At 40.4% G+C, this 24042-nt stretch overlaps 1 protein-coding gene across 1 annotated transcript; it reads left to right on the forward strand.

Annotated features, from left to right (window-relative positions):
- Positions 1-84: 84 nt before the first annotated feature.
- Positions 85-22951, forward strand: spata13 (spermatogenesis associated 13). The gene is made up of 15 exons (XM_083530470.1): positions 85-213; positions 284-551; positions 6040-7575; positions 9900-9941; positions 10241-10687; positions 13080-13224; positions 13391-13515; positions 16226-16405; positions 16802-16987; positions 18481-18660; positions 19048-19280; positions 19420-19549; positions 20229-20601; positions 22177-22251; positions 22339-22951. The coding sequence occupies exons 2-15, from the start codon at positions 543-545 to the stop codon at positions 22515-22517; spliced, it is 3840 nt and encodes a 1279-aa protein (XP_083386596.1). The 5' UTR covers positions 85-213; positions 284-542; the 3' UTR covers positions 22518-22951.
- The last annotated feature ends 1091 nt before the right edge of the window (positions 22952-24042 follow it).

Below are 24042 nucleotides of genomic sequence, written 5' to 3' on the forward strand. Positions count from 1 at the left end.
AAGTCAACATGAGTTTGTGGAAAGTTACAACCTGTGTGTTTTCTGTTTGATCGCATACCATAGTCAAGAATAATTATTTGCCAATCTGGCAACCCGCCAGCTTTCCGCTGGATCAGCGCGACAAGTGCAGCGATGCTGCCGACTCTCTGCTGCACCGTCGCGCGCACGTCGCCGAGTCGGGATCGCGCGCAGCTGGATCGCGTGCAGTCATTTGTAACAGTTTTTAGTTAATATATTATTATTATTATTATTATTATTATTATTATTATTGTATTTCCTACAGAGGCATTAAAGCTTTCATCGGGACTTTTCCTGCTCTGTTCGGCTGAATTGCGCTGAAGGATTAAACAATGTAACTTCCAGGAAACTTTCGCGATCAATTGTCTTTGAACGATATTCCGACTTTGTTCCGCGTCGTTAACGAGCTGAGACATGAGAAATCCTGCGGACTTTGGACCGACACCGAGCCGGGGGAAATGGCTGGCGCTGTGCTGAGCACCAGGCAGTGGGTCAGGAACAACCTGTAGCTCCATAACACAAGCATGAGAAAGGTAACACCGTGTCTGGAGTTTATTCATTAAAAAGTTCATAAATTTATTTAATTATTCATTCATTCATTTCTAAAATAAAAAACACTATTAGAATCGTCAGTAAATTTCCCCGAGCTTCAGGTTTGTTCGTTGGGAACGTGTCTCCTGGAGAACAGAGCAGGGGGGGGGGGGGGGGGGGTCCTGCACTGAGGGGTGTATTGTGTGCCCCACTGCCCCCAAACCCCCCAGCGGTTGCCATAGTGACCGTGGTGTCTGCTGTAGCCATTGTACAGAGTAACTGGGTTGTGACAGTGTTTGCAGTGAAATGTTGTTGCTGTAGTTATACAGTCATAACGTGGTGAATGTAGTGACTGTTAATGTGATTGTTCTTATACACTGCAGGTTGATGTAGAAATGTTTTTTTTGCACAGTGGTTTTTGGTAGTGATGGTGGTTGTGTTATATAGTGATGGAGTGTTGTGCTGATTGTTGTATTGTGATGGAGTGTTGTTGTTTGGTGGTTACGTTACATAGTGATGGAGTGTTGGTGTGCCGATTGTTGTATAGTGATGACGTGTTGTTTGGTGATTGTGGTACATAGTAATGACGTGTTGGTGTGCAGATTGTTGTATTGTGATGGAGTGTTGTTGTTTGGTGGTTACGTTACATAGTGATGGAGTGTTGGTGTGGCGATTGTTGTATAGTGATGACGTGTTGTTGTTTGGTGATTGTGGTACATAGTAATGGCGTGTTGGTGTGCTGATTGTTGTATTGTGATGGAGTGTTGGTGTGCTGATTGTTGTATAGTGATGGAGTGTTGTTGTTCGGTGGTTGTGGTACATAGTAATGGTGTGTTGGTGTGCTGATTGTTGTAAAGTGATTGTCATGATGAGGGTTTGAGTGATTGTTCTGATATTGTGATGTGGTGTTACTGTAATGTTGTTGTGTAGTAATGAAGTGAAATTGTAGAGGTTGTTTCATAGTGATGGGGTATTTTTGTGATGGGTGTTATGTAGAGTTAAGTTGTTAATGTAGTGATGGGGTATTTTTTGTAGTGGTTGTTGTGTGAGGGTGTTATTGTAGTGATGAGGTGTTTTTGTCGTGGTTGTTATTGTATTGTGTTGGGGAGTTGTTGAAGTAATGTTGTTCAAGTGGTAGTTGTTTAGAGACAGGGTGCTATTGTGTAGTGTTGTGTAGAGTAGTGTTTTTGTAATGATTTCTGTTTTACATTGGTTTGTTATTACAGTAATTGATGTTCTGTTCTGATGGTTTGTTGATTGTACATTTTGAAAGGTTGTCAGCACTTGATCAGTGTGAGAATTTATTACAGGGTGAAATGGTTGTAATGCTGATCAGTAATTGTATAATCACTGTATTGTGATAGTCATATCTGATGCAATAGAAAGCTAATTGTGGTATGGTATGAGGTAATGATGTCAGATTTTGCATTTATTGTGGTGTATTGGCGGTGGTTGTCGGAGTCTGTGATTTTAGGTGTTTTGTATTGTTCAGTATTCAGAAGCTCTGAGTTGTGGTTGAGAGGTTGTTGTAGAAGTCAGCGATGTGTTGTATTGATTAGTCTGATTGGTTGTTGTATCGATTCCGATGTGTGTACATGTGCATAAAGCGATGGTTGTGTTTGATTTATTCTTGTAACTGTAGTTACTTTAGTGTTGTTATTACGCTGCCGTTGTGGATTAGTGAAAGAACATTTTTAGCATTTAGCATTTTAACATTTATAGGTCAACATTTCCTCATCTCAGCTATCAGCCTCAGGCCTTCCTGGGATTCTAAGACGGTAATTGTGCGACTTACAATGTGAAAGCAGATTTTTTTTTTCACGCCTGCACACCTAATCTAAAAGGCATTTGGAATGATGAAATGTAGGTGACATGTGACTAGACTTTGCACTTATAATCTGCATCCGGTGCGAACGAGGAGTGAAGCGCCGCATGTTTGACGCGTCCGGATGAAGTTAAAAATGCAAACTGTGTGGAAGAAACGCTCACTCAAGACCTTTCATGGCTCCGTAAATAATATTGGACAGCCGTTAACACGACATCTTCAGCTCTGGAATGTCCTCCTTCATACTTAAGGATTGAGGGGGTCACTTTATTCAAACACACTCACTCACACACATGATGTAGACTTTCATCTCATAATGCTTTCCTCCCTATTCCAGACAGTGATAAGTTAAAACGCTTTCACTCCCATTCGCTACTGAACCGCCCCTGTTACCACACACGACCACATTCCTGGAGCTGTTGATCTTTGCAGGCTTGATTTTTTTCGCTGGTGAATAAAAAGTGTCCATAATGGTTTGTATATGAATTTACTTTCAATTTTCTACTAAGCTGATGAAGTGGGTACTCAGCTTTAACAGAAACTAGATGTTTCCAGAACTATCTATTCACTTTATCTACACAACACTGTATCAAATCTACTTTTTAATCCATTCATATAAAGGATTGAAGGAAGGCAGTTGTGTTAGTAAAGGTGCTAGCATTAACCACCAGAACTTAAATACAACTTGCTCTAGATTCTACGTGTGCCTGGAACTGTACCCTTAAAGAAGAAAGATCGAACTTCTCACAAAACAATTCCCTCAGTTGGTCTTTTGATGATGGTGGCACCGAGTGCTTCAGAATCTTCAGTAGGTGTTCAGGTATGATGTGATCTGGTAAATGTGAAGGCTATTGCATAGGATTTCATGATCAGTATCATATTGCTCTTCCATACCCCAGTTTTGGAATAAGAGGAATAAAATGGTTTGGAATGTGTACTTCTTGGAAGATAAGAAACTCAGAGACAGTGTCAGGAATGGTGCTTCATCCCACCAATCTCTCAGTGATTCCAGATTTGTACACAGGTTATTTGCTCTATGAGTAAATACTTTGTCAGTGAAACCTTGATGAAGATTTTGGTCCCCAGCCAGAGTCTGAGGGAGTCTGATGGACCCACTATAATGCAGCATGTGGTAAGCAAATGCCTGAGGTGTTGGTCATGTTACCAGGCTTCCCACTCATCCAGCAGGGCGTGTTCCTTTTTTACAATTGCTTTCCTTTTTTACCTGACAAAAAAGGAACTGGGTCATAACAAGGTATACAGGGAGCATCAGCAAACAGGAGTAAATTTTACCCTCTCTTATTGCACTTTTGTGGCCGTTGTGCTGTACGTCAGACCTCATGGTGAGGTGTTTCCTCTGCTAGGAATGTCAGTTAAGTCTTGTCTCTTCTTCACACACTCAGATTGGTGATATGTGGGTGTACAATAAATAGGCAAATGCACTCGGTTAATGGGTGTTTCAGCCAGAAGGCTATTGGTAAAGCCAGGTTCTGGTATAGGCTGCGGGGGTCTGGGGTACGTTCCAATAAATCACAAAAGTGTTTAATATGGTTGAGGTCAGATCTCTATAGCAGGAGATCTTCCACTTCTACGTAAACCATATGTTCCTGGAGTTGGATTTGTGCAGAGGGGCATCGTCAAGCTGGAAAAGGTTTTCATCTGCTTGTTCAAGTGAAGGGAAAATGTTATGCTGCCACATACAAATACAATAATGTGCCTCCAACTTGGAGGTAACAGTTTAGGGAAGAACCACATATGACTGAAAAAGTCAGGTGACCCAATACTTGTAATCAGACTTGACTTGCCATGTAATCAGATTAAGTAAAGAGCACGTAGAACTCATATATTCATATTTTAACATGAATATACAGCGATGTATTCAGGTAGCCGGCTAGACATTAAGACTCCAGGCACGTGCCTTGTCATTCATTACAATTGCTTCATTGTTTTAACAAGAGTGTCCGGTTTTCAGCATTGTATGATTTTCTGTGCATGCCAGAGCGACTTGCTCATCGAGGTTAATCGCTAGAACTGGAAGGGTGAGATATTCTTGTGAGCTTTGCATAGCTCCATATCCAAAAATGTCACACCATTACTCATCATTACAACTCGTCATTATAGTTAACACTTTTATTTTATAACCGTAGTTATTGGGATTGAGACCGACTCAGAGTTCTGCGTTTTTTCGTTCGCTATTTGATGTATGGATTTGATTGAGGTTGTCTTGACCTCATCAGTTACATCAATATGTCCTGCTGGATGCACACATTTCTAAATCAAAGTGATTAGGAAGATTATGGTGTCAGAAATTTGGCTTTTTTCTCCTTTGAGTGGTATGTTGTCAAGGATTTGGAGTTCGGTAATTTATTCAATGTAGACTTTGTAGTGCCTGAATGTATTTGTGTGGTTTTTTTTGTGTATGTGTGGGTTTGCAGCGTTTCTCTCAGGGAGTTTAATCTGAGCCTGGCACCAGTTGGTATCCGGAGGGGGGTTGTTTCTCTCTGAGCTCTTAATTAACTCTACTCTTGCATTCATCTTGTAGTGCATTAAATGGTGTTATGCTGGAAAGTGCAGCCCATGTTGGCAGAGCTAGGAGGAAACTGGGAGTACTTTTAATTGCATTCTTTTAAAGCAGAAGTCAAACAAAGGCTAAAATGCCAATTCCTTTCTCTTACCTCATCATAACAAGCTGCAGCGTGTAAACAGCTTGACTCAAAGTTATACCATGTGCCCGGGTTGGCAAAATTTATTTTAGAATGTGTGTGAAGGGGCAATTTGGTTTGAGGGGGAAAAAAATGCTGAGTAAGACTCATGCAAACAACAGAGTCTACACGCTCGACACCAGGCAGTAATTACGCCTTCATCTTGAGGTCATAGCAAGGTTAGAGAACCAGGCTAAGAGCATGTTTGTCTTTTTATTGCACTAATAGGGGACACGACAGGTGGGTGGTAAATCAGATCAGCCTCCTTAGTCGGACCCCTGCCCCCCTTCCTCAAATGTCTTGTTCTCAGCCCACAAACATGGAAAAAACTAAGCAATTTGTTCAATTAATCCAAACGGATTAGCGCGTTTTTTATTGCTTACTCATGCTCACAGAAACCTTTAATCAGAATCAACTCAGGCAGCACCTACACCGTTTATACCCTTAGACTGCTCTCCAAAAACGACTCTTGTTAAAACAATTAGTTCATTACCATCTTACAGGTGTTATGTAAAGGTGCTTTATTCATTACATGAACCAACCAGGAAGTGTGTTGCTCGTGCATCGGCTGGAACGCCCACAGTAGCAAAAGGTCATTTATGAAGAACGTGTTTCTGATTTTACACCTGCTTGTAAAGAAATCTGATGAGCACAGTTCCTTTAGATGTAAGACTTACAAGCAACAATGACTCGAAAACCAGAAAGTCCACCTATATTTTACAAATAAGACACAAAAAAAGAATAAGACAAATCACACTATTATTTGTTGCACTATTGGATTTTAGTATAGATGATATTACTCAGTAGCTTTTATGCAATTTGTTGCAATTGGGCATTATGTAATCAGCTTAAAATCTATTGTGTTCCATTCTCATATGCAAAAAATTAATCTAACGAGTCTTAAATGACCAGGATCATTTTTTTCCTGTTTGTATTTTAAAGGCTATTTTTTCTTTCTTACAGACATCGTGCTCAGATGGAGCCTCAGCTCAGAGCAAAATGTCTGTGGCTTACTCATCAAATTGTGCCTCTTTTGATCGTCACCCCGAAGCTCCAGTGAGGCTTATCTGCAGCTCCGTTGAGGCAGAGAAGCGGATGAATCTAGGGGCCCCAGTAAGGCTGGTCCACTCTGAGGCCTCCTGTGAGAAACGTGGACTCAATGGTGTGAGCACTCATCCGTGGTCCACCCCTGTGATAATTGATGCACAAGATGTATCGTGCCAGTCCAAGAATGTGCGTATCTTTTCCTTCCAGCGAAAGGGTGCTGCGGCAGGCTCTGACCGGACACCACATCGAGGCCCAGCCAGTGCTGCACAGGCATGGCCAGGTCTCCATTTTATGGGTTCTTTCAAAAAGTTGCGTTCCTCTGTTCTCCAGGGCATTCAGAACAGGGGCGGTGTGACAGGAGACAATCATGAGAAAGACTTGCCTGTAACCAATGAGGAGAGCTATGGTTTTTTGGTAACCAAAAGAAATCTTGGAAGCAGTCAACCGAGTAGTCAACCGGGTGGAAAGGAGATGCCCAAGGTCACCAATGGGGTGTGCAAAACGACACGTGTTTTGGATGAGGAGGATGATTATGAGGAAGATGGGTATGGCCTACAGAGGAACTCGCACTTCTCACGGAGTATACGTAGAGCATATGGAGCAGGACGCATCTCTCTGTTGGACAATAAACAAAAGCAATCAGAAAGTTCTACTTCTCAAGAACCTGCTTATCGCACTCGACCCTGCAGCGCCGTGGAACCCATTGGACCCAATGTAGCTTGTGATAGTGATGCAAAGGCTTTGAGTAGACTAAGCAGAAGTGCTGACAACTTGCACATATTTAAGAGCCCTTTCAAACGCAAAGTACCATTCAGTCAGCCCCATAGCCTTGAGGATTCCAGCAGCCCAGATTTCCAGAGAACAGCTAGTGCTTCTTCTGTGGATGTGCAAGAATGTGAATCAGGTCAATGTAGAGGAACCATAGGAGTGCGGGGAAAGATGCTTAAACTCGTCGGCAGTTTAACAGATTTGTCTGTCAACCACAAGCCGAGCCCTGGTCCCACTAACAAAGCCTCGTTATCAGCTCTCACCCAGCTCCATGATGACTATTCCCGTAGGACTCCCTGTATTCTTGCTAGCGAACGTCAACGCAGGCCCCCACCCCCATCTTCCTCTCTGTCTGACAAGCAGAAAATACAGGCTGATGTTCATTGCAACACCCCAGGTCTAAATACAGAGTCCTTAGTACCCATTACTGTCAATCCTTTCAATCACCAGGTTACCGATTGTTCCAGCTCCACAGAACAGGTCCCCTCGAGTAGTTATGGCCAGCTTCCAGCAAACTCACTAACATTGTGTCCTGATATTTCTGTTTCCCAACTCACACCTGTCACAGAAAATGATGGGACTGTGGAAGAAGAGCAAAATGTAAAAACTGTCTTAATTAAGAATGAGCAATGTACCAGTCCAGGACAGGAGCAGAGACTGGACAGTGTTAAAGTAAACTTGGAGGTAAGACATTAAGATACTTGGTGTTAGATAAATCAATTGGGGGTTATAAAAGGCTGTATAAAAGACTGCATATCCTCAAAGTAGGCCAATGGTCAAGCATTTATTTTAGAATTCTGGAAAATCATGATATTTCTACCTAGGAAATCAGATATATCCATCTACATGACCTACGATGTGAGACATTTGCGTATTGATAACAGGTGATTTTAAAGGTAGTGAAGATACTAGCAGGGGTTTGCTAATTAGGATTATTTATTTTAGATATCAAGCAGCTTTCTTTGCAATCTACCAGTCATCATACACCGACCATGCATAACTTTATGTCCACCGATCATCAGAGATGTGCTGAAAACGGGTGCACAATGCAACGAAAAAATATAGATTTTTGTAAGAAGAAGAAAGTACAGATATTTGTAATAATGTAATTATAAAAACAAATTGAATAAATGAAAGTAAAATGTTGTCCAAAAAATAAATAGTGAACTAAATTATTGATACAAGAAAAATCTTCTTAAGTACAGTAACGAAGTATTTGTACTTCCCATCTCTGCCGATCAGGCATAACATTATGACCACCTGCCTAATATTGGTTGGTCCCCTTTTTGCTGCCAAAACAGTCCTAATCCATCGGTCATTAACAGCATTAACTTCTTCATTAACGTCTGTTGGATCAGACCACACGGACCAGCCTTCACTCCCCAATGTGCATCAATGAGCCATGACTCTGTCGCCGGTTCACCACTGTTCCTTCCTTGGAACACTTTTGATACCTACTGACAGGCCAGGAACATCCCACAAGAGCTGCAGTTTTGGAGATGCTCTGACCCAGTCGTCTAGACGTCACAATTTGGCCCTGGTTGAACTCAAATCCTTACGCTCGCCCATTTTTCCTGCTTCCAACACGTCAACTTTGAGGTTAAAATGTTCACTGATTAATAAATGTATCCACTCACTAACAGGTGAAGAAATAATCAGTGTTCTTCACTTCACCGCTCATAATGTTATAATGTCATAATGTTATACTTGGTCGGTGTACTGTATATCTGTCAAAGTTGTTAAATGCATCCTTGTTCAGAGTATGTCAGAATCTGACCAGTAAAACTGTAGTGTTTATTGTCCTTGACAGTAGTGTTCATTACCAGGTACATCACCAGTCAGGAATATTATTAGGGTATTGCTATTGATAATTGTATCATTGCCAAATATGAAATGTTTTTTTTGCAGTAACCTTGCAAATGGACAAATTGTCAAATAGTTAATCAATCTAATACAAATCTTTTGTGTTAACTTGAACAATATACCTTAAACAAAAACCAAAAGTCAAGCTTTTTTTCCCAATCAGACGCCATCTTTACTTCATTTATTTATCTTTTATGACCATTAACCATTTAGAAATGTATTATGACTTATAAACAGAGACTCCCAGCATTCACTGGTAAAAAGTCTATAAGTTAATAATAATAATAAAAATAATAATATTCTGCTCCGTCATGTTTTACTCAGGAAATGTTTTTTAGGAAAAAGCAGTAAGATTGTACAATGTGAAATATTTTTTCACGGCAGATCTGATGTCCCAAAGAGCAGCATAAAGCATCCTCGGGGACGAAATAGATGTTATTAGGGTCTACTATAAGGGACATGGATTTTATGCAGTCAAATAAGTGGCATTGACTTATATTATCAGAGTTGCACTAGAGACAGATTATATTCAGTAAAGTACATGGATGGACTGATTGTAACTTACGTCAAACACTGACCTCTGTAGTTGCCGTTTTTAGCTCACACATCGGGCGAGTGATCAAAGGCCAAACGCCATAGACAGCAAAGGTTCTCTCAATCTTAATTCATGTAGATTAGGCAATATTCATTATTAACCTGACAGACTCATTGGACAGCTTTATGTAGAGCTTTGTGACGTTGTAAACACTTGGATAGGTGCCAGACAGATGGCTCAGCTGTAGGGTTCGTGAGAAGGGTTAATGATTACTTGGGGTTTATGATTAGCCCTGTTGCTTAAACAAAGCTTCAAGACCCGAGTACGGATATTTATCAAGGGGTCAAAGTCTAAGAAATGTAACAACCACACACACACACACACACACACACACACACACACACACACAGAGATGCAGACACACACCGGGCTAAGGAGCCTGTTCTGACATATTCCAAGAGGTTGGCTCCAAGAGCACAAGCTGCTCTGTTTGTTTATATTTAAAAGTGTGTGTGTGTGTGTGTGTGTGTGTGTGTGTGTGTGTGTGTGTGTGTGTGTGTGTGTGTGTGTGTGTGTCACCATGGTGCTGATCCACTGTGTGCCGTTTCAGTGCATCTGGAAGACTCCAGAGAGAGAGAATGGAAATCTAGAGGTAAGCCGGCTTGTTATCTCTCAGTGGAAAGGTGTTATTAGAAGAGAACTTCATGTCAGCAGGACGTGATTTTTTTAGGCCTTTAATGCATGCGCTGTATTTAACACCCTCCTTAGGCACACAAGTTAAGATGTTTTCCTGAGATAAAAAGCTGTCTAGCTCCTGAAGCTGTTGATACTGTCAGTCTCTAAATGCAGTCCCTCTGCAATCCAGAGAATTGATGTGATAATCTGTAAAAGCACCATGTACTTGTCTGTGTTTTAGAAGCCTTTCACAAAACGTGCACACATTTATTCCAGACACCACCCGGAGACCCATCTTCTGCAGATTTCCCGAAGGTAACCGGCGAAAGGTACTTCGACTCAGTGTTTGTTAATCCTCCTGTCACACCCACCTGCGCCGCCGAGTCGCCCCTGGTGACAACACCAACCTCGCCTGCCTCCTCCTGCGACACACCCGTCTGTTCTGTGCCCAGAAGGAGGGCGAACAGAAACAAACCCCGACCAATCTCAGACTACGGACAGCTCATCTGCAGAAAGTATGCAGTCCCCAAGGAGGACGTGGAACTTCAGCATGATGCTCAGGAGGAAGGTCATGCAACTGACACACAGGCTGATTTGCACATTGACGAAAACAGCTGTGCGAACAGACACAAGGATAACAGGAAGAGGCGTCCTCTCTCAGTGATAGAAGGCGTGGATCTGTTCGCATCTCCTGATGAGAAGGAGAACTCCAGTTTGTCTTCTGTAAGCCTTTCTCTATTCATTTTAGCCCTCAAACCTTTAATTTGTAGACAGCTTTAAATCCATTGTAGAAGGTGCTATAATGAAGTAACACACATCGCTCTAGAAACTTTAGTCAGTTCTTGAGCCCACTGAAGTCTAAAGACCTCATTAATTGTTAATGATACAACAAAACTTACAGCAGAGCATCAAAGTAAAAACCTTTCTGCATAGATATCACTGACACTGGAAACTCCTTTCATAAATATTTAAGAAACATCTTATAGAAAACATCAGCATTTTAACACACACTGAATATTTGGATTCCAGCTCTCTGGAGAATCCAAGTCAGAAATTCACCAGCATATAAATGGCATTTAAAATGTATTGCTTGAATTTGAGCTGGCTAGATAATGTGCCTCGTCTACTCGATAGCTCCTGCTACTTCCATTAAAAGTATATTGAAAGCTAGTGGTAGATTTGGAGATATGTAACGTTATCGTAAGACTTGGTTTCATATAAAAACACAGATTGAACCGAGTCAAGAAAAATGTGTCTGGTTAACTATTAAAACACTAGTAACAGTATTGGTATATCTTATTATTTATTTAAACTAGCTCATATTACCAAGTAAGCTGCAAGCCAAGGTTTGATTATTTCTAGAGGCTGTGTTCCTGTACTAAGTGTCATGTGTCATGCTGGATCTTCTCATTTTCAATATTGTGCATGGAAACTAAGAAATACTAAGAACAAACTCCGTATTGGTCAATTGGTGCAATCAGTGTTTTTCTTTTTCCCGGTGTTTAATAGATTTCTGCCCGAAAGCCATGAACCCGTATTTTTTGTGATTACTGTTGATTGCAGCAGTCATGTCTTCTCTTTAACCCTACATTTTTATTATGGGCTAGTTCCACTGTAGGTCATCTAGTGAGGGATTGCTTGAGGTCTAATGATTTATTGAGGACTCGGAATTACTGTGTTCAAAAGCATACAAGGAACACTGTGTTGTCCTGAGTCATAATTGGCACTGAAAGAAAAGCATAATGGTTTGCTCCCATTTCCTCATACCACGAGCTCATACACGGCCAAAAGTTTCTACAGTTTTAAATCACCTCACTAAGCCCCCCCAAAAAAAAAAAGCATGAAGGAATACTCCAGAGAAGTTTTCTTTTCAACCTGACCTCTGTAGCTCTGATCTGCAGTTTAGGTGTGATGGCTGTAAACAGAATTTTCCACACCTTTTCTCTGATCTCATGTCCAGTGGACATCAAAAGACAGATGTTGGACTCTTAGATTAGATATTTTCATTTTATTATCCAACTTCTATATAAATAATTTAGGGGTTAAGATGTGGGACTGCTGATCAGAAGGTCTTGAGGTCAAAGCCCAGCACCTCCAAGCTGCCCCTGCTGAGCCGTCTGCATAGGGGCATCTGTCAAATGCAATAAATGGTAAATAGTTTGTAAGTGGTGCTTGTTAGTATTTCTGCGAGGGCTTTTGTGTGGTACCTCAGTGGTTAAGATGTTGGACTTGTGAACAGAAGGTCTTGAGGGCTTGAGTTCAAATCCCAGCACTTGAGCAAGCAAAGCCCTTAACCTTTACCTGCTAAGTTGTGTGAATAATTGTATACCGCACTCGATAAGGTTTTCTGATTTCTGCCTGATTGTAAAATGCACTGCGGTAAAAAGAAAAAAAGGTTTGATTATTGATGCAATTCCAGCTGTTTAGTTGTATTATTGTGCCATCAGAACAATAAATTGGAATAATTCTTCCAATATAGTATCAGAACAGGTTTTTTTTATAAGAGATTTGTGGGTTTCATTTTAATAGGAGAATATTTAGAATTTTGAAGGAAAACGTTTATATATTTGTATTTTGTAACCGTAAGATCTTCTCTCATCTGAGGATTATTATCTGTTTTATCTGGTGGGTCTGGCTTTTCTTCCCCTGGAGGAATCAAGACACTCATTAGGCTCTGAGATTCAACAATTGGAGATTATATAGAACAATGGCTTCCATTCTATGAAACCTATTTGTGATAAAAAAAAATGTACCAAAGAATCAACATCTGCCCTTTACTTTAATTATATACATCTATATTACAGTTTACAGCAAAAGTTGCCTTGTGTTCATATATTTGTTTGTGGTAATCAAACACACACATTACAAATGTCCCCCTGAACATGCAGGACTCATCTTTAGCGTGACATATGTATGCGTCTCTGTATGTTTGTGGTTATATTTGTCTGCACCGACTTGATGAGTGTGGTAACTGTTAAATACTGTTTCGAATAGAAGCTGACTCAGCGTAGTGTGTTCAGAACATGACATGCCATGTTTACTCTCTTATAGGGTCATTTCCCTTTTCAGGACAGTCACAGAACTCTGATTTTTTTGTGGTGCTGTTTTTTCGTAGCCCGTTACCCGACCCCCTGTACCCTCTCATGGTGTGCCTCCATACCGTGCCGTATCTGCCCGGCTGCGCCCCTGCGTCCTCTCCCAGAGCACACCAACGGGGTTGGACCGAGTGGGGCGCCGCAAACAGCATCGAGTCCTCAGTGGTGAGTGTGTGTGTGTGTGTGTGTGTGTGTGTGTGTGTGTGTGTGTGTGTGTGTGTGTGTGTGTGTGTGTGTGTGTGTGTAAAAGAGAAAAATTGTATGAGTAGTTTTTGTGGACATGAAAGATTTATATGTGTGTGTGTGTGTATGTGTGCTGTGTGTCTGGCAGATGGAAACTCAGATGGCTGCACAGGCCTGGATGGCAGTGTGAGTGAGGAGGACGGCAGTTTTGATGAGCTCACAGAAGGAACACCGTATCTGCAGCCAGAGGTCGATCTGTCAACTTTGAACCAGGTCAGTAAGAAGACACAGTAAATGTGTGTACGAGTTTAAATGTGTCTGTGGGTAATAAAAAGCGGATAAATAGTCACACTTTATTAAATCAACAAATACATGGGCAGCAGATTGCTGTGATAAAAGAATAATTAATAAATAAAGACTCGTCTACGCTTTCTGTTATCAGAACATTTTGCAGTAACTCTGCTTCACCAGTCGTCGATTATTTTTCTATAACAACACGACACTGTGTGATTTATCCCTCACTCATCGCAATGTGATCTTGTGGGGCTCCAGTACATCTTTTACAATCAATTACGTACTGTCGCATGATCAGCATGTGTTTATGCACCCATGTAAGACACATTTAGATTTTAGTACAATCGCATCATAATCAGGAATAACAACATCTGAATGAAAGAGTACATTTTTAAACGCACGACGATGCCAAAAGATAAACTCTCAAAATAAATAGTTGTGAAAGGAAGGAGGAAGACAGTGAACAATGACTTTCTTGGTAGGCTACTGTTTAGATACAAGCCGTTGTAACGCGTTGAGTCTGGGTGAAGGGAGAGCACGCTACTCCAGTTGCAACAGAAATCATATAAGCACAGACAGGTTTCCAAAACTCGTGCTTTTTTATTTTTCTTGGCAACAGCATTACGGGTTAGTCAAAGAAACTTAGAAATCAGCATCAGAAAATAATAAGGACATAATCCTCAGTCTTGCACACATGCAGTAATAGCGGAAAAATGCGGCAGCAGGATATTCCCAAAATACCGCTATGCTCCTAAAGGAGCCACAACATATTTCACCCGTTACACCGTGTAACAGACACTGTCTTTCGTTAAAGCCTGTGTAAAGTTCATTAGTTTCAATGTAGACATTAGGCTTATAGACAGGTGTGGCTTATTTATGTTCAAAATAAAAATCTTTGTCAAATTCAGTGGGTGCGGCTCATATATGGCTCACAATTAATACTCACAAAATTCTGAATTTTCTAAGGTTGCAGGGTTTACAAGGTTTGCTTCACCTTTATTAGACAGCGCTTCCCCTTAGGGAGTCGTGAGAATGCATGCTGCCGCATGTCAGATTGATTATTCTATTGAGTACATAAATCAGATCCATACTCAATTGCAGATAGAAATGTAAAAAAAAACATATGCTTAGATTTTTACAGCATGTGTGTGTATTTGCAGCATAGAATGCGAGTGTATGAGTGATTGCTGTTGGACTTTTTAGTTTGTGGGTTGCTTATGATGGTTACAATCGTACTATGGATCCAACATACGTCTCTACATTCCAAGAAGTCAATCCTGACACCCGACTCCAGCCATGAGCTAAGCGAGCCCGTCTTTACCACAGCATTACTCACTCATTTGTCAATCACAGATTATTTGCATGTGGAATAAATGAAAATGTGTTCCGTGACTGGAGCAAATTCACACTCAGCCCTCATTTGTTCCAATTACATTTGCCCCTGAAAATAGTTAGTTTATTAAACCACAAAAATGTTATTAGTCTAAGTGATGTTTGGATTATTGCTTTCCCCCGGATGGCCGAATTACTTGAGGTACTTCTTTCCAAAGTCAGGCACAATTTATTACAGGATATCTCTTGGAAATCTAAATCGCCTCATAAACCATTGTTCTTATAGGACAATAATCAGTTTAAACCCTGAGCACAAGATTCATGAGAATGTGCTCCATCCTAGTTCTGTAAACTAATGTCAACTTTTGAAGGACCAACACAGATGTTCATTATTTGTATTAGACTTGAATTTCATTATTTCACACTCTATTCATTCATTTATGTAGCTGATTTTTTGGAGATATTTAGAATAATGTGCTGCTTGGCAGTGAGAAGTGGAATCACAGCCAAATTGTGAATAAACCTGGTCTAGATTTTGCACGCCAGCAGGAACCTGGTGTCAGGTCATGGTGGGAAATATCCCTAACTTCGTGTGAAGACCGCGGTATAGGAAATCATTTGTGTAGTTGGCTCATACTTTAAGGGTGTTGTGCCTGTTATATTGTGTGTATGTGTGTTTCTGGGTGGAGGTTCTGACGATTCTATGTGGTTTTTGAATGCGTTACTGGGTGCGGTTCCCGATGACTTTTTGTGGTAGCAATGGAAGAGTGTAAAAGGATGCTGCTCCGTTTGTCCGTTAACACCCGGAGTATTTATATTTTTCAGTACAGTAAATGGATTCAGAGTGTAATGGGGTGTGGCAACAAATCCATGATTCCACATGATACCCAACCTTTTTCCTGTAAAAATCCTAACAAATGAGCAGTGTAATTCCTAGAGTAACTCCCAATGTTAAAACACTACCAAATTACCATAGTTGCTGTAGTAGAAAGAATATTAACAGTAACCAGTGTTCATTTTTCAAAACGCTATAATTGCCAAAAAAGCACACCTTTAATTAAAACGCCACGGCATGGCGAATGGTGCACACATGCGTAATTCATGTATTTGTATGCTTGTTGTAAAAACACTAATAAATAGGTTACCATAAATATTTGAACTCTTACAGATACACCTATTCTTTTATCACTATTGAGACTCACATGCAAGTTAATTTGCAACAGCTTTTACTTTAATTGAACAAATATATAAATGTGAAAATGTAGCTACAAAAAATATGTTGTGTGTAATTGTATGGACCATAGAAAGTTTGTCCTGCAAGTGAACTAAATGAATTTCACATCTGTGTCCGCTACAGTACATCTCATCAGGACATGTCGTTTATGCCGAGGCTCTGTGGGACCATGTGACGATGGGCGAGCAGGAACTGGCCTTCAAAGCCGGGGATGTAATCCGGGTACTGGATGCCCAGGAGAAAGACTGGTGGTGGGGGCTGGTGGGCGAGCGGCAGGCCTGGTTTCCCTCCAGCTTTGTGAGAGTAAGTGTTGGGCGACGAGCGTGAAACAAAGCCGCGCTCAGGCCACGCTGAGCCATGGAAACTTCTGAATGGCTCCTGGGGTTGAGATAAGAGGCCATTGAAGGAGCGTTACCATGGTTACTGCTATTGATTGGCAGGGGGTCATGGGAACAAGGAAGTTTCTAAAGGAGGGTGTACGTACTGTAAATTTGCCTACTTATGGAGCAAATATGCAGGTTTTGACCTCTTGGTTTACTCAAGTGGAACAGAACAAATACAAAGTTTGCTCAGGGTCAAAGCTTACAATGTCTTCGACGTGTAAAAAAATATATTAGACAAACCCATAATATTCTTCTCAGCTTTATTTGGCATTTTAATATCCATGCAAAGTAAGCATGGTGTCCTTCTGTCCCGCAGGTGCGTGTGAATCAGGAGGACTCAGCCAGTGACAGTGTGGAGAACTCTGCAGAACAGCAGGAGGCTCTTTCTAAAGAACCACACAGCCAGACCTCTGAGCATCGAGAGCAGATGAGGGCTAACGTGGTCCAGGAGATCATGAACACCGAGCGTGTATACATCAAACACCTCCGGGATATCTGTGAGGTGAGCTGCTTTACACTCGCCGTTCCGTCATGTGTTTATGTATGTGCAGGCTATAGAATAAATATATTTACATAGTATGTCAAATCTTCATGTACCATCAAGTGCAAAAGTTTGCACACCCTCAACACAAAATGATTCTTACTTGAGTTCTAACAGTGTGGTATGTTAGGTTTGTTTGTTTATTTGTTTTGTTTATTCAGTACTTCCTGGGACACTGGATTTCCATCTGACTTCAGAGTCTCACTGCATTTAATTCCACTAAACACAAGAACAAATGAATAACCCTCTTTTTTTGGCTTTATTACAATTCTTTTTAAAATAGCAATATTATACAACACATTGTGAACAATACTGTTTTGTATCTGAGTTTCAAAAACAAAACAGATGCAAAAGCCACACTCACAAGCAACAGCATTCTGAATATACAGTCAAGACACACCCTTTTATACACACTTATATACTGGTTTACACATTGTGTATGATGGATTAGATTGCTGATTTCTTATCTGGAAAATTGAAGAATATTTGGTCGCTTATCAGCCTTTTTTTTTCTGTTCTGTATTACAAACGCAAAGATATTTATTACTCGGTGTTTAAGAAATTGCCATGCAGTATAATATATTATAAAGTGAATAAATAAGAAAATAAATCCCTTTTACATAAATACTCTTTAATAAGTTCCCCTCCCTTTGTGTTTAAAGTCTACTCCAATCTCTCATTTCCTCTGCACAGCTTTTCAGTGCCCCACCTTCCCACACACACACACACACACACACACACACACACACACACACACACACACACACACACACCCACACCATTTACTCTCAGCATTCCTGTAACAACTAAAAGCTTCCTGGGAGAGTATAATGAGACGGTCATTAACTCAGCACATTAGTTGAAAGTTGTGATCGTGTGATCATTGCTTAATTTGCTGTCTGATGTCTGAGAAAACTTTCTAGAAAGATTGTGGTGTGTACACACCGATTCTGATTGTGATCTTACTCAGGCTAAATGTTTTACACATCATTCTTTTATCTGACTGATAAACTATTATGAAAGTTTTTATTGTATGCAAGTCAGCAGTGTGAATCACTCTAAAGACTTTCCACGCTCTTTAAAAGTATAAATTAATGTATACATATTTTTTATATAATACTTTTTTTTATTATATTATTATATGATTTGTTATTATAATGAGGAGATATTTTACCTAAACACATGGTGACTCAGTGAGGGATTTAAATTTCTTCACCTAAAATCCTCTTTTTGTCTAATTCTTGTAAGATAAATGAATCCCAGCACGAATCCTTTTAAGTTTTTTCACACCAAGCTCTCAGTGTGGTTCCTACTCACTGCTGCCCCCTGATGGCCTGAAATTACAACAAGGGCTGTAGCTGAAATTGCAGTATGTTCTTGGTGTGTGTGTGTGTGTGTGTGTGTGTGTGTGTGTGTGTGTGTGTGTGTGTGTGTGTGTGTGTGTGTCCGTTCAGGGATATATCCGCCAGTGTAGGAAACACCCGAATATGTTCACAGATGCCCAGCTCAAGACTATCTTCAGCAACATTGAAGACATCTACAAGTTCCAGAGGAAGTTCTTGAAGGATCTAGAAAAGAATTATGACAAAGATAACCCTCATCTGAGTGAGATTGGGTCATGCTTCCTTCAACAGGTAAATTATTGGATATTGGATTGGGTAAGATTAAGAAGCTGGTCAGGAAATGAATGTTTATTGCTGCTAATAAGTAAAATAAGTGAGAACAAAAACGAACTTGTTTCCTAAACATTTCAAACGATATATATATATATATATATATATATATATATATATATATATATATATATATATATATATATAATACAATACAGAGTACTAATGATGTTTCCAAAACGGATTTTGGAACTATTTTATGAACTATGTCCACGTAAAATCAACATTGTAGTTGTTCTGAAACATTTCCCATAGTGAAAAAAATACACAAGTTTTGTAATTCAGTATTGCTTCTCCGTACACAAAGCAGTTTGTCTCACACTCACACATTCTGTCCTTTTTAATCAGGGTGAAGGTTTCTCCATATACTCAGAGTACTGTAACACACACCCGGCGGCCTGCACGGAGCTGCAGCGACTGATGAAGCAGGGACGCTATAAACATTTCTTCGAGGCTTGTCGCCTCCTGCAGCAAATGATCGACATCTCAATCGCCGGCTTCCTGCTCACACCTGTGCAGAAGATCTGCAAATACCCACTGCAGCTGGGCGAGCTGCTCAAATACACGCCGAAAGACCACAGGTATTACTCACACACACACACACACACACATGTGTGTGAAATGTATTTTACAATAAAACGCAATAATAAGAAACCTAGAAATACGGAATATTGATTATGCTTTTTTTTTTTTTTTTATACGTTACCCTGCCTGATTCAGTGATTACGAAGGCGTGTGTAAAGCACATGAGGCGATGAAGAACGTGGCCAGTCTGATCAACGAGAGGAAGAGGAGGCTGGAGAGCATCGGCACCATCGCGCACTGGCAGGAGGCCATCCTGCACTGGGAGGTGAGGACACACCGCTGCGCCTGGCTGTTATCTCAGCTGCATCTGAATTGTTCACTCAGAAATGCTGTTGAAAAGTTTAAAAACTTCACTGTGTAGTTTTAAGTCTGTACATTTTAAATACCAATTATTGTCTGTAAGTAAATGTGCCTAAAAGTGGCAGGCTGTTTACTCATAAATCCCATTTGAAAGGTCCTACTAACAACACCACAACAGCACGTTCCTATTTTATTTTCAATTTCCAGATTTGGAAATCTTATTAATCTTATTAACTTGAAGCAGCATTAAACAAACTTTCCAGAGTATTTCAAGTACCAGGTAAGAAATGTAAAGTTTTTCATCTGATCAGAAAGAAGAAAATGATTGCTCATGCATTATCCAGGCCTCCTTGTGTATTTGTGAGGGTCCGTTAGAAAATCAAGGATTCTCCGCAGCCTAACAGTGTTTTACATGAAACCCTGTCTGATAGGAAAACACACAGAAACTTTAACTAGATGGAAAATCCAAAGAACTACGTAGTGTTCAGTTGAGCATTGGGGACATATCCGGTGTTCAGTTAAACCTAAATCTATTTACAGTTTGATTTTATTTATTTAAGTTAAGAGCGTGTGCCAAATGCCATAAATGTAAATATAAAGGTATTTAAATAAATATGGTGCTTGTTGCATGTGTCTTTATTCAGGGTGAAGACGTATTATCACGGAGCTCTGAGCTCATCCATTCAGGTGAGCTGACACGAGTGGTCCGTGCTGGGAAGACGCAGCAACGCAGCTACTTCTTGTTCGACCACCAGCTGGTCTTCTGTAAAAAGGATGTCTTGTGGCGGGATCTTCTGCACTACCGTGGACGCCTCAACACAGACATGGTGGTTCCTCAGGATCTGCCTGACGGGCGTCACCCGGACCTGGGCATGCTGCGAAACGCCATCGCCTTGCGCAACCACGACACGCTGGAGGTGCTGTGTATGCTGACCTGCAGGAAAGCCCAGGACAAGCAGCTGTGGCTCGAGGCTTTCAATCGAGAACGCAGACGTGTAAAAGAGGATCAGGAGATGGGTGAGTGGGAATACACTGGGAATTTACTATATGATCAAAAGGTATTGGGACACCAGACTTTTCCACACATATTTGGTTCTTCCACATATGAGTTATACAGTTGTAGTATTAAACTGTAGCATTTTGCCTTCACTTGAACTGGGAGACCGAAACTTGTGTCCACAAAGAGAACTCCATGAGGGTTGTAGTTGAAGACCTCGAATGCACAGAGCTATAAACCGTATTAAATGCCTTTGCGATGGATGTGAACGCAGACTTCACCCAAAGCCTCCTCGCCTCATCTACATCAGTACCTGACTTTAATAACACCATTATGGCTGAATGAATCCAGAGGTGGCAAAAGTACACACATCCTTCACTTAAGTAAAGTTGGAACCTTCATCTGAGGGAGTTTATTCTTGTCACAGTCACCCCAGGCTGCTCATCAGGGATAAATACACATCATTCACCTTTATTCTTAAATTCTGTAAGGCTGCTTTGAGACAATGTCTATTGTAAAAAGCGCTCCAAAAATAAACCTGACTTGACTAAAAGTACAGATTCTCTAAAATACTGTTTTAAAAAACTCTGGTAAAAGTTGAAGTACTGACTACACTTTTGTACTCAAGTTGAAGTACTCAAATTGACTTAAGTAAGAAGTGGCTTTGACTACTACCTGTTTTAGTGTGGCGCTGATAACTGGACCTTACATCATTAAGATTAGGGCTGTCAATCGATTCAATTATTCAATCACGATTAATTTATTCACACATTTTTATCTGATCTAAAGGTACCTTAAAGGAAGTCTTTCCCATTCTTGTATACTCTAATCAACATTTGCTGTGTTTCCGCATGGACGGTTAATGAGGTGATACCAGAGAACCTGTACCTCTTCTAACTTTTATACAAATTAAATAATCATGATTTGTATTTGATGTAAATTGGCTTATGTAAAAATATACATTTGAGCTTTCAATTCATATATTATTATGTCTGTGAGGCAAATATTCACTGAGTTTTAGGGTGTTTTATTTATGTGTGTGTGAAGAGAGATGACAGACACATTTAATGTTCAGGTGTATATAACATATATTGTATAAAGAATTTCCATGGAGGAGGCTGGTGTTTGAGTGTCAGACCCGGTGAAGGAGGCATGGCCTTTTACTCATCACAACTAACCTCAATTGTGAAACTATTTTGTATTGCATCATATATGTGCTATTACAGGAAAATCATCAACTTCTGCTCTGCTTCATCACACTACTTTGATGTTGATTGTATTTCTATAACAGAATCTTTCCAAATTTTGTATTCCTTATTTATTAAGCGTATTATCCTTCTTATACACACCATTTTCTTTTTTATTCATTATCTGTTCAAAGTTACATTGTAAGGCATCCTTACAAAAATCTCTACCCTATTAACGGGTATAGTTGTTTTTTTTTAATAGCTAATATGTATTTTTGGGATTAAATTTGCGCGACACGTCTACAATACCAAACACTGTGTGTGAGATGTTCTAACGCCTTCAGTATGAGGGCTTTGGTATACATAAGGAATAATAGGATTAAATAAAGTGTTAATTTTCTCTAACAGGTATGGAGATTAGCGAAACCCAAAGGAAGGAAGCGATTCAAAACGCACGAAAATCGAAGCAAGGCAAAATTAAAAGTAAGATCAATTCTCTGTGTTTTTTATCGTACTATGTAATATTAGCCAATGTTAACTAACATTAATTGTGTGTGTTTCCCCTCTCAGATGTCAAATACACAGGTCACCCAGTGTCTCATCCTCATCAAGCCTTACACCCTATCCACCAGCGCCACATCACTGTACCGACCAGTATCCCCCAGCAGCAGGTCTTCTCTTTAGCAGAACCCAAGAGGAAACCCGCACTGTGGTACACGATCACGCGCACCGCCCTTTTCCGGAAATGACCAGAAAAATACAAACTTAATATTCTTTCTTATGAAAAACAGAGTACAAGTACTTCCCGGTGCCAATGTGAAGGACAACAGAGAACACAATGACGAACAAATGAACAGAGAGAGTGTGTGTGTGTGTGTGTGTGTGTGTGTGTGTGTGTGTGTGTGTGTGTGCACAAGCCTATGGTACCAAAAGTGTTCATGCTGTGTGTGTTTGTGTGTTTTAGGTGTGGTAACGGTGCTGCTTGTATTAGATTTTGTATCTTTCTGTTCACCACATCAGCATTTGTTAGTATAAAGACGTATTGATGTATTCGTCAAGTTTGTTGTATAATTATATGAAGGTAAGGCTGGAACCTTTTTTGAAAAGTTAGTCCTAACTTTAGGAACATCAGATGCTGCACTAATAACTTTATGTTCTGTAAATAAACACCTCTGTGACTCAGTGTGTGACTCTGATCTCCTGTACTTTTTATTTGATACAGTTCCCACGCACCTCATGTCATGTTCGCTGTGCTGGTTTTGCAGTAGAGCTCTAAAGCTAACAGGAAACAAGTAGTGCAGGTCTAACACCATCCTGAGCTCTTCATTAATGTCATTTCAGTTTCCAACCCTGAAAAATGGAAAAGTGCCCTCAAGGTTGTCCACCACATACAGACTGCGGTTTATATATTCTCACAGATAGGAACAGAATGGATTTTTAGAGGGTTTCCATATGTACAATAAAACGTCATTTTGTTTTCATGAACACAGGGACATTCTTATGGAGATGTGTGATGCAGTCCTATCGAATTCCCCTACGTGCAAGAGAAGTGACGAAGTGCCCTGTAGGGTGCCTTCCTAGTGTACACAGTTCCATATAGTGTACACCTATGTATATTGAGATAAAGTGCCCTCTAGGCTGCCCATCCTTTCCAGAAGTTGTGATACAGAATGCAGTTTATATATTCTCACACCCAGGAAAGAAAGCAACGCAGTGAATTCTAGATTGATAACATATGTACTCTTCTTCTTCTTCTTCTTCTTCTTCTTTTTTCGGCTTACCCCATAGGGGGCGCCACAGCGGATCATTCGTCTCCATACACCTCTGCCCTCTACATCTGCCTCTTTCAACCCGACTACTTGCATGTCTTCCTTCACCACATCCATAAACTGTTTCCTTGTTCTTCCTTCGTATCCCTGTGTGAATGAAAACATGCTGAAGTGTCCCAAAGGCACCCTGTCCAGTGAAAAACACATGATACAGGAGGTTCTCATGTATTCGCACACATATGTGATGCAGTGCTCTTTTCTTCCTCTACATGTCCTCTTGAGTGCCTATAAGGATGTTAGATACCAGTGTCTGCTCCTCGGCCTGTTATTTATTAGTTATTTACTTATTAATTTTTTAGTTCAGTGAGATTTTTAGAAAGAAGTTTCTATCTGTCTGTAAAAAATAATAATGAAGTGAACTCTGAAGTGAATGCATCTCTTAGATAACAGAATGAAGGAAACCGGAGCTCAGCAGCTGAGGATAAAATTACACGCGCTTACCGGA

This window comes from Silurus aristotelis, assembly GCF_946808225.1.
Source record: "Silurus aristotelis genome assembly, chromosome: 25".
Taxonomy (NCBI): Eukaryota; Metazoa; Chordata; class Actinopteri; order Siluriformes; family Siluridae; genus Silurus; species Silurus aristotelis.

Excerpts from the sequence above, each read along its gene's own strand:
- spata13 (XM_083530470.1), top strand. Across the intron at positions 19,550-20,228 it reads AGGCCATCCTGCACTGGGAG|GGTGAAGACGTATTATCACG; the intron begins GTGAGGACACAC and ends GTCTTTATTCAG. Across the intron at positions 22,252-22,338 it reads GAAGCAAGGCAAAATTAAAA|ATGTCAAATACACAGGTCAC; the intron begins GTAAGATCAATT and ends TTCCCCTCTCAG.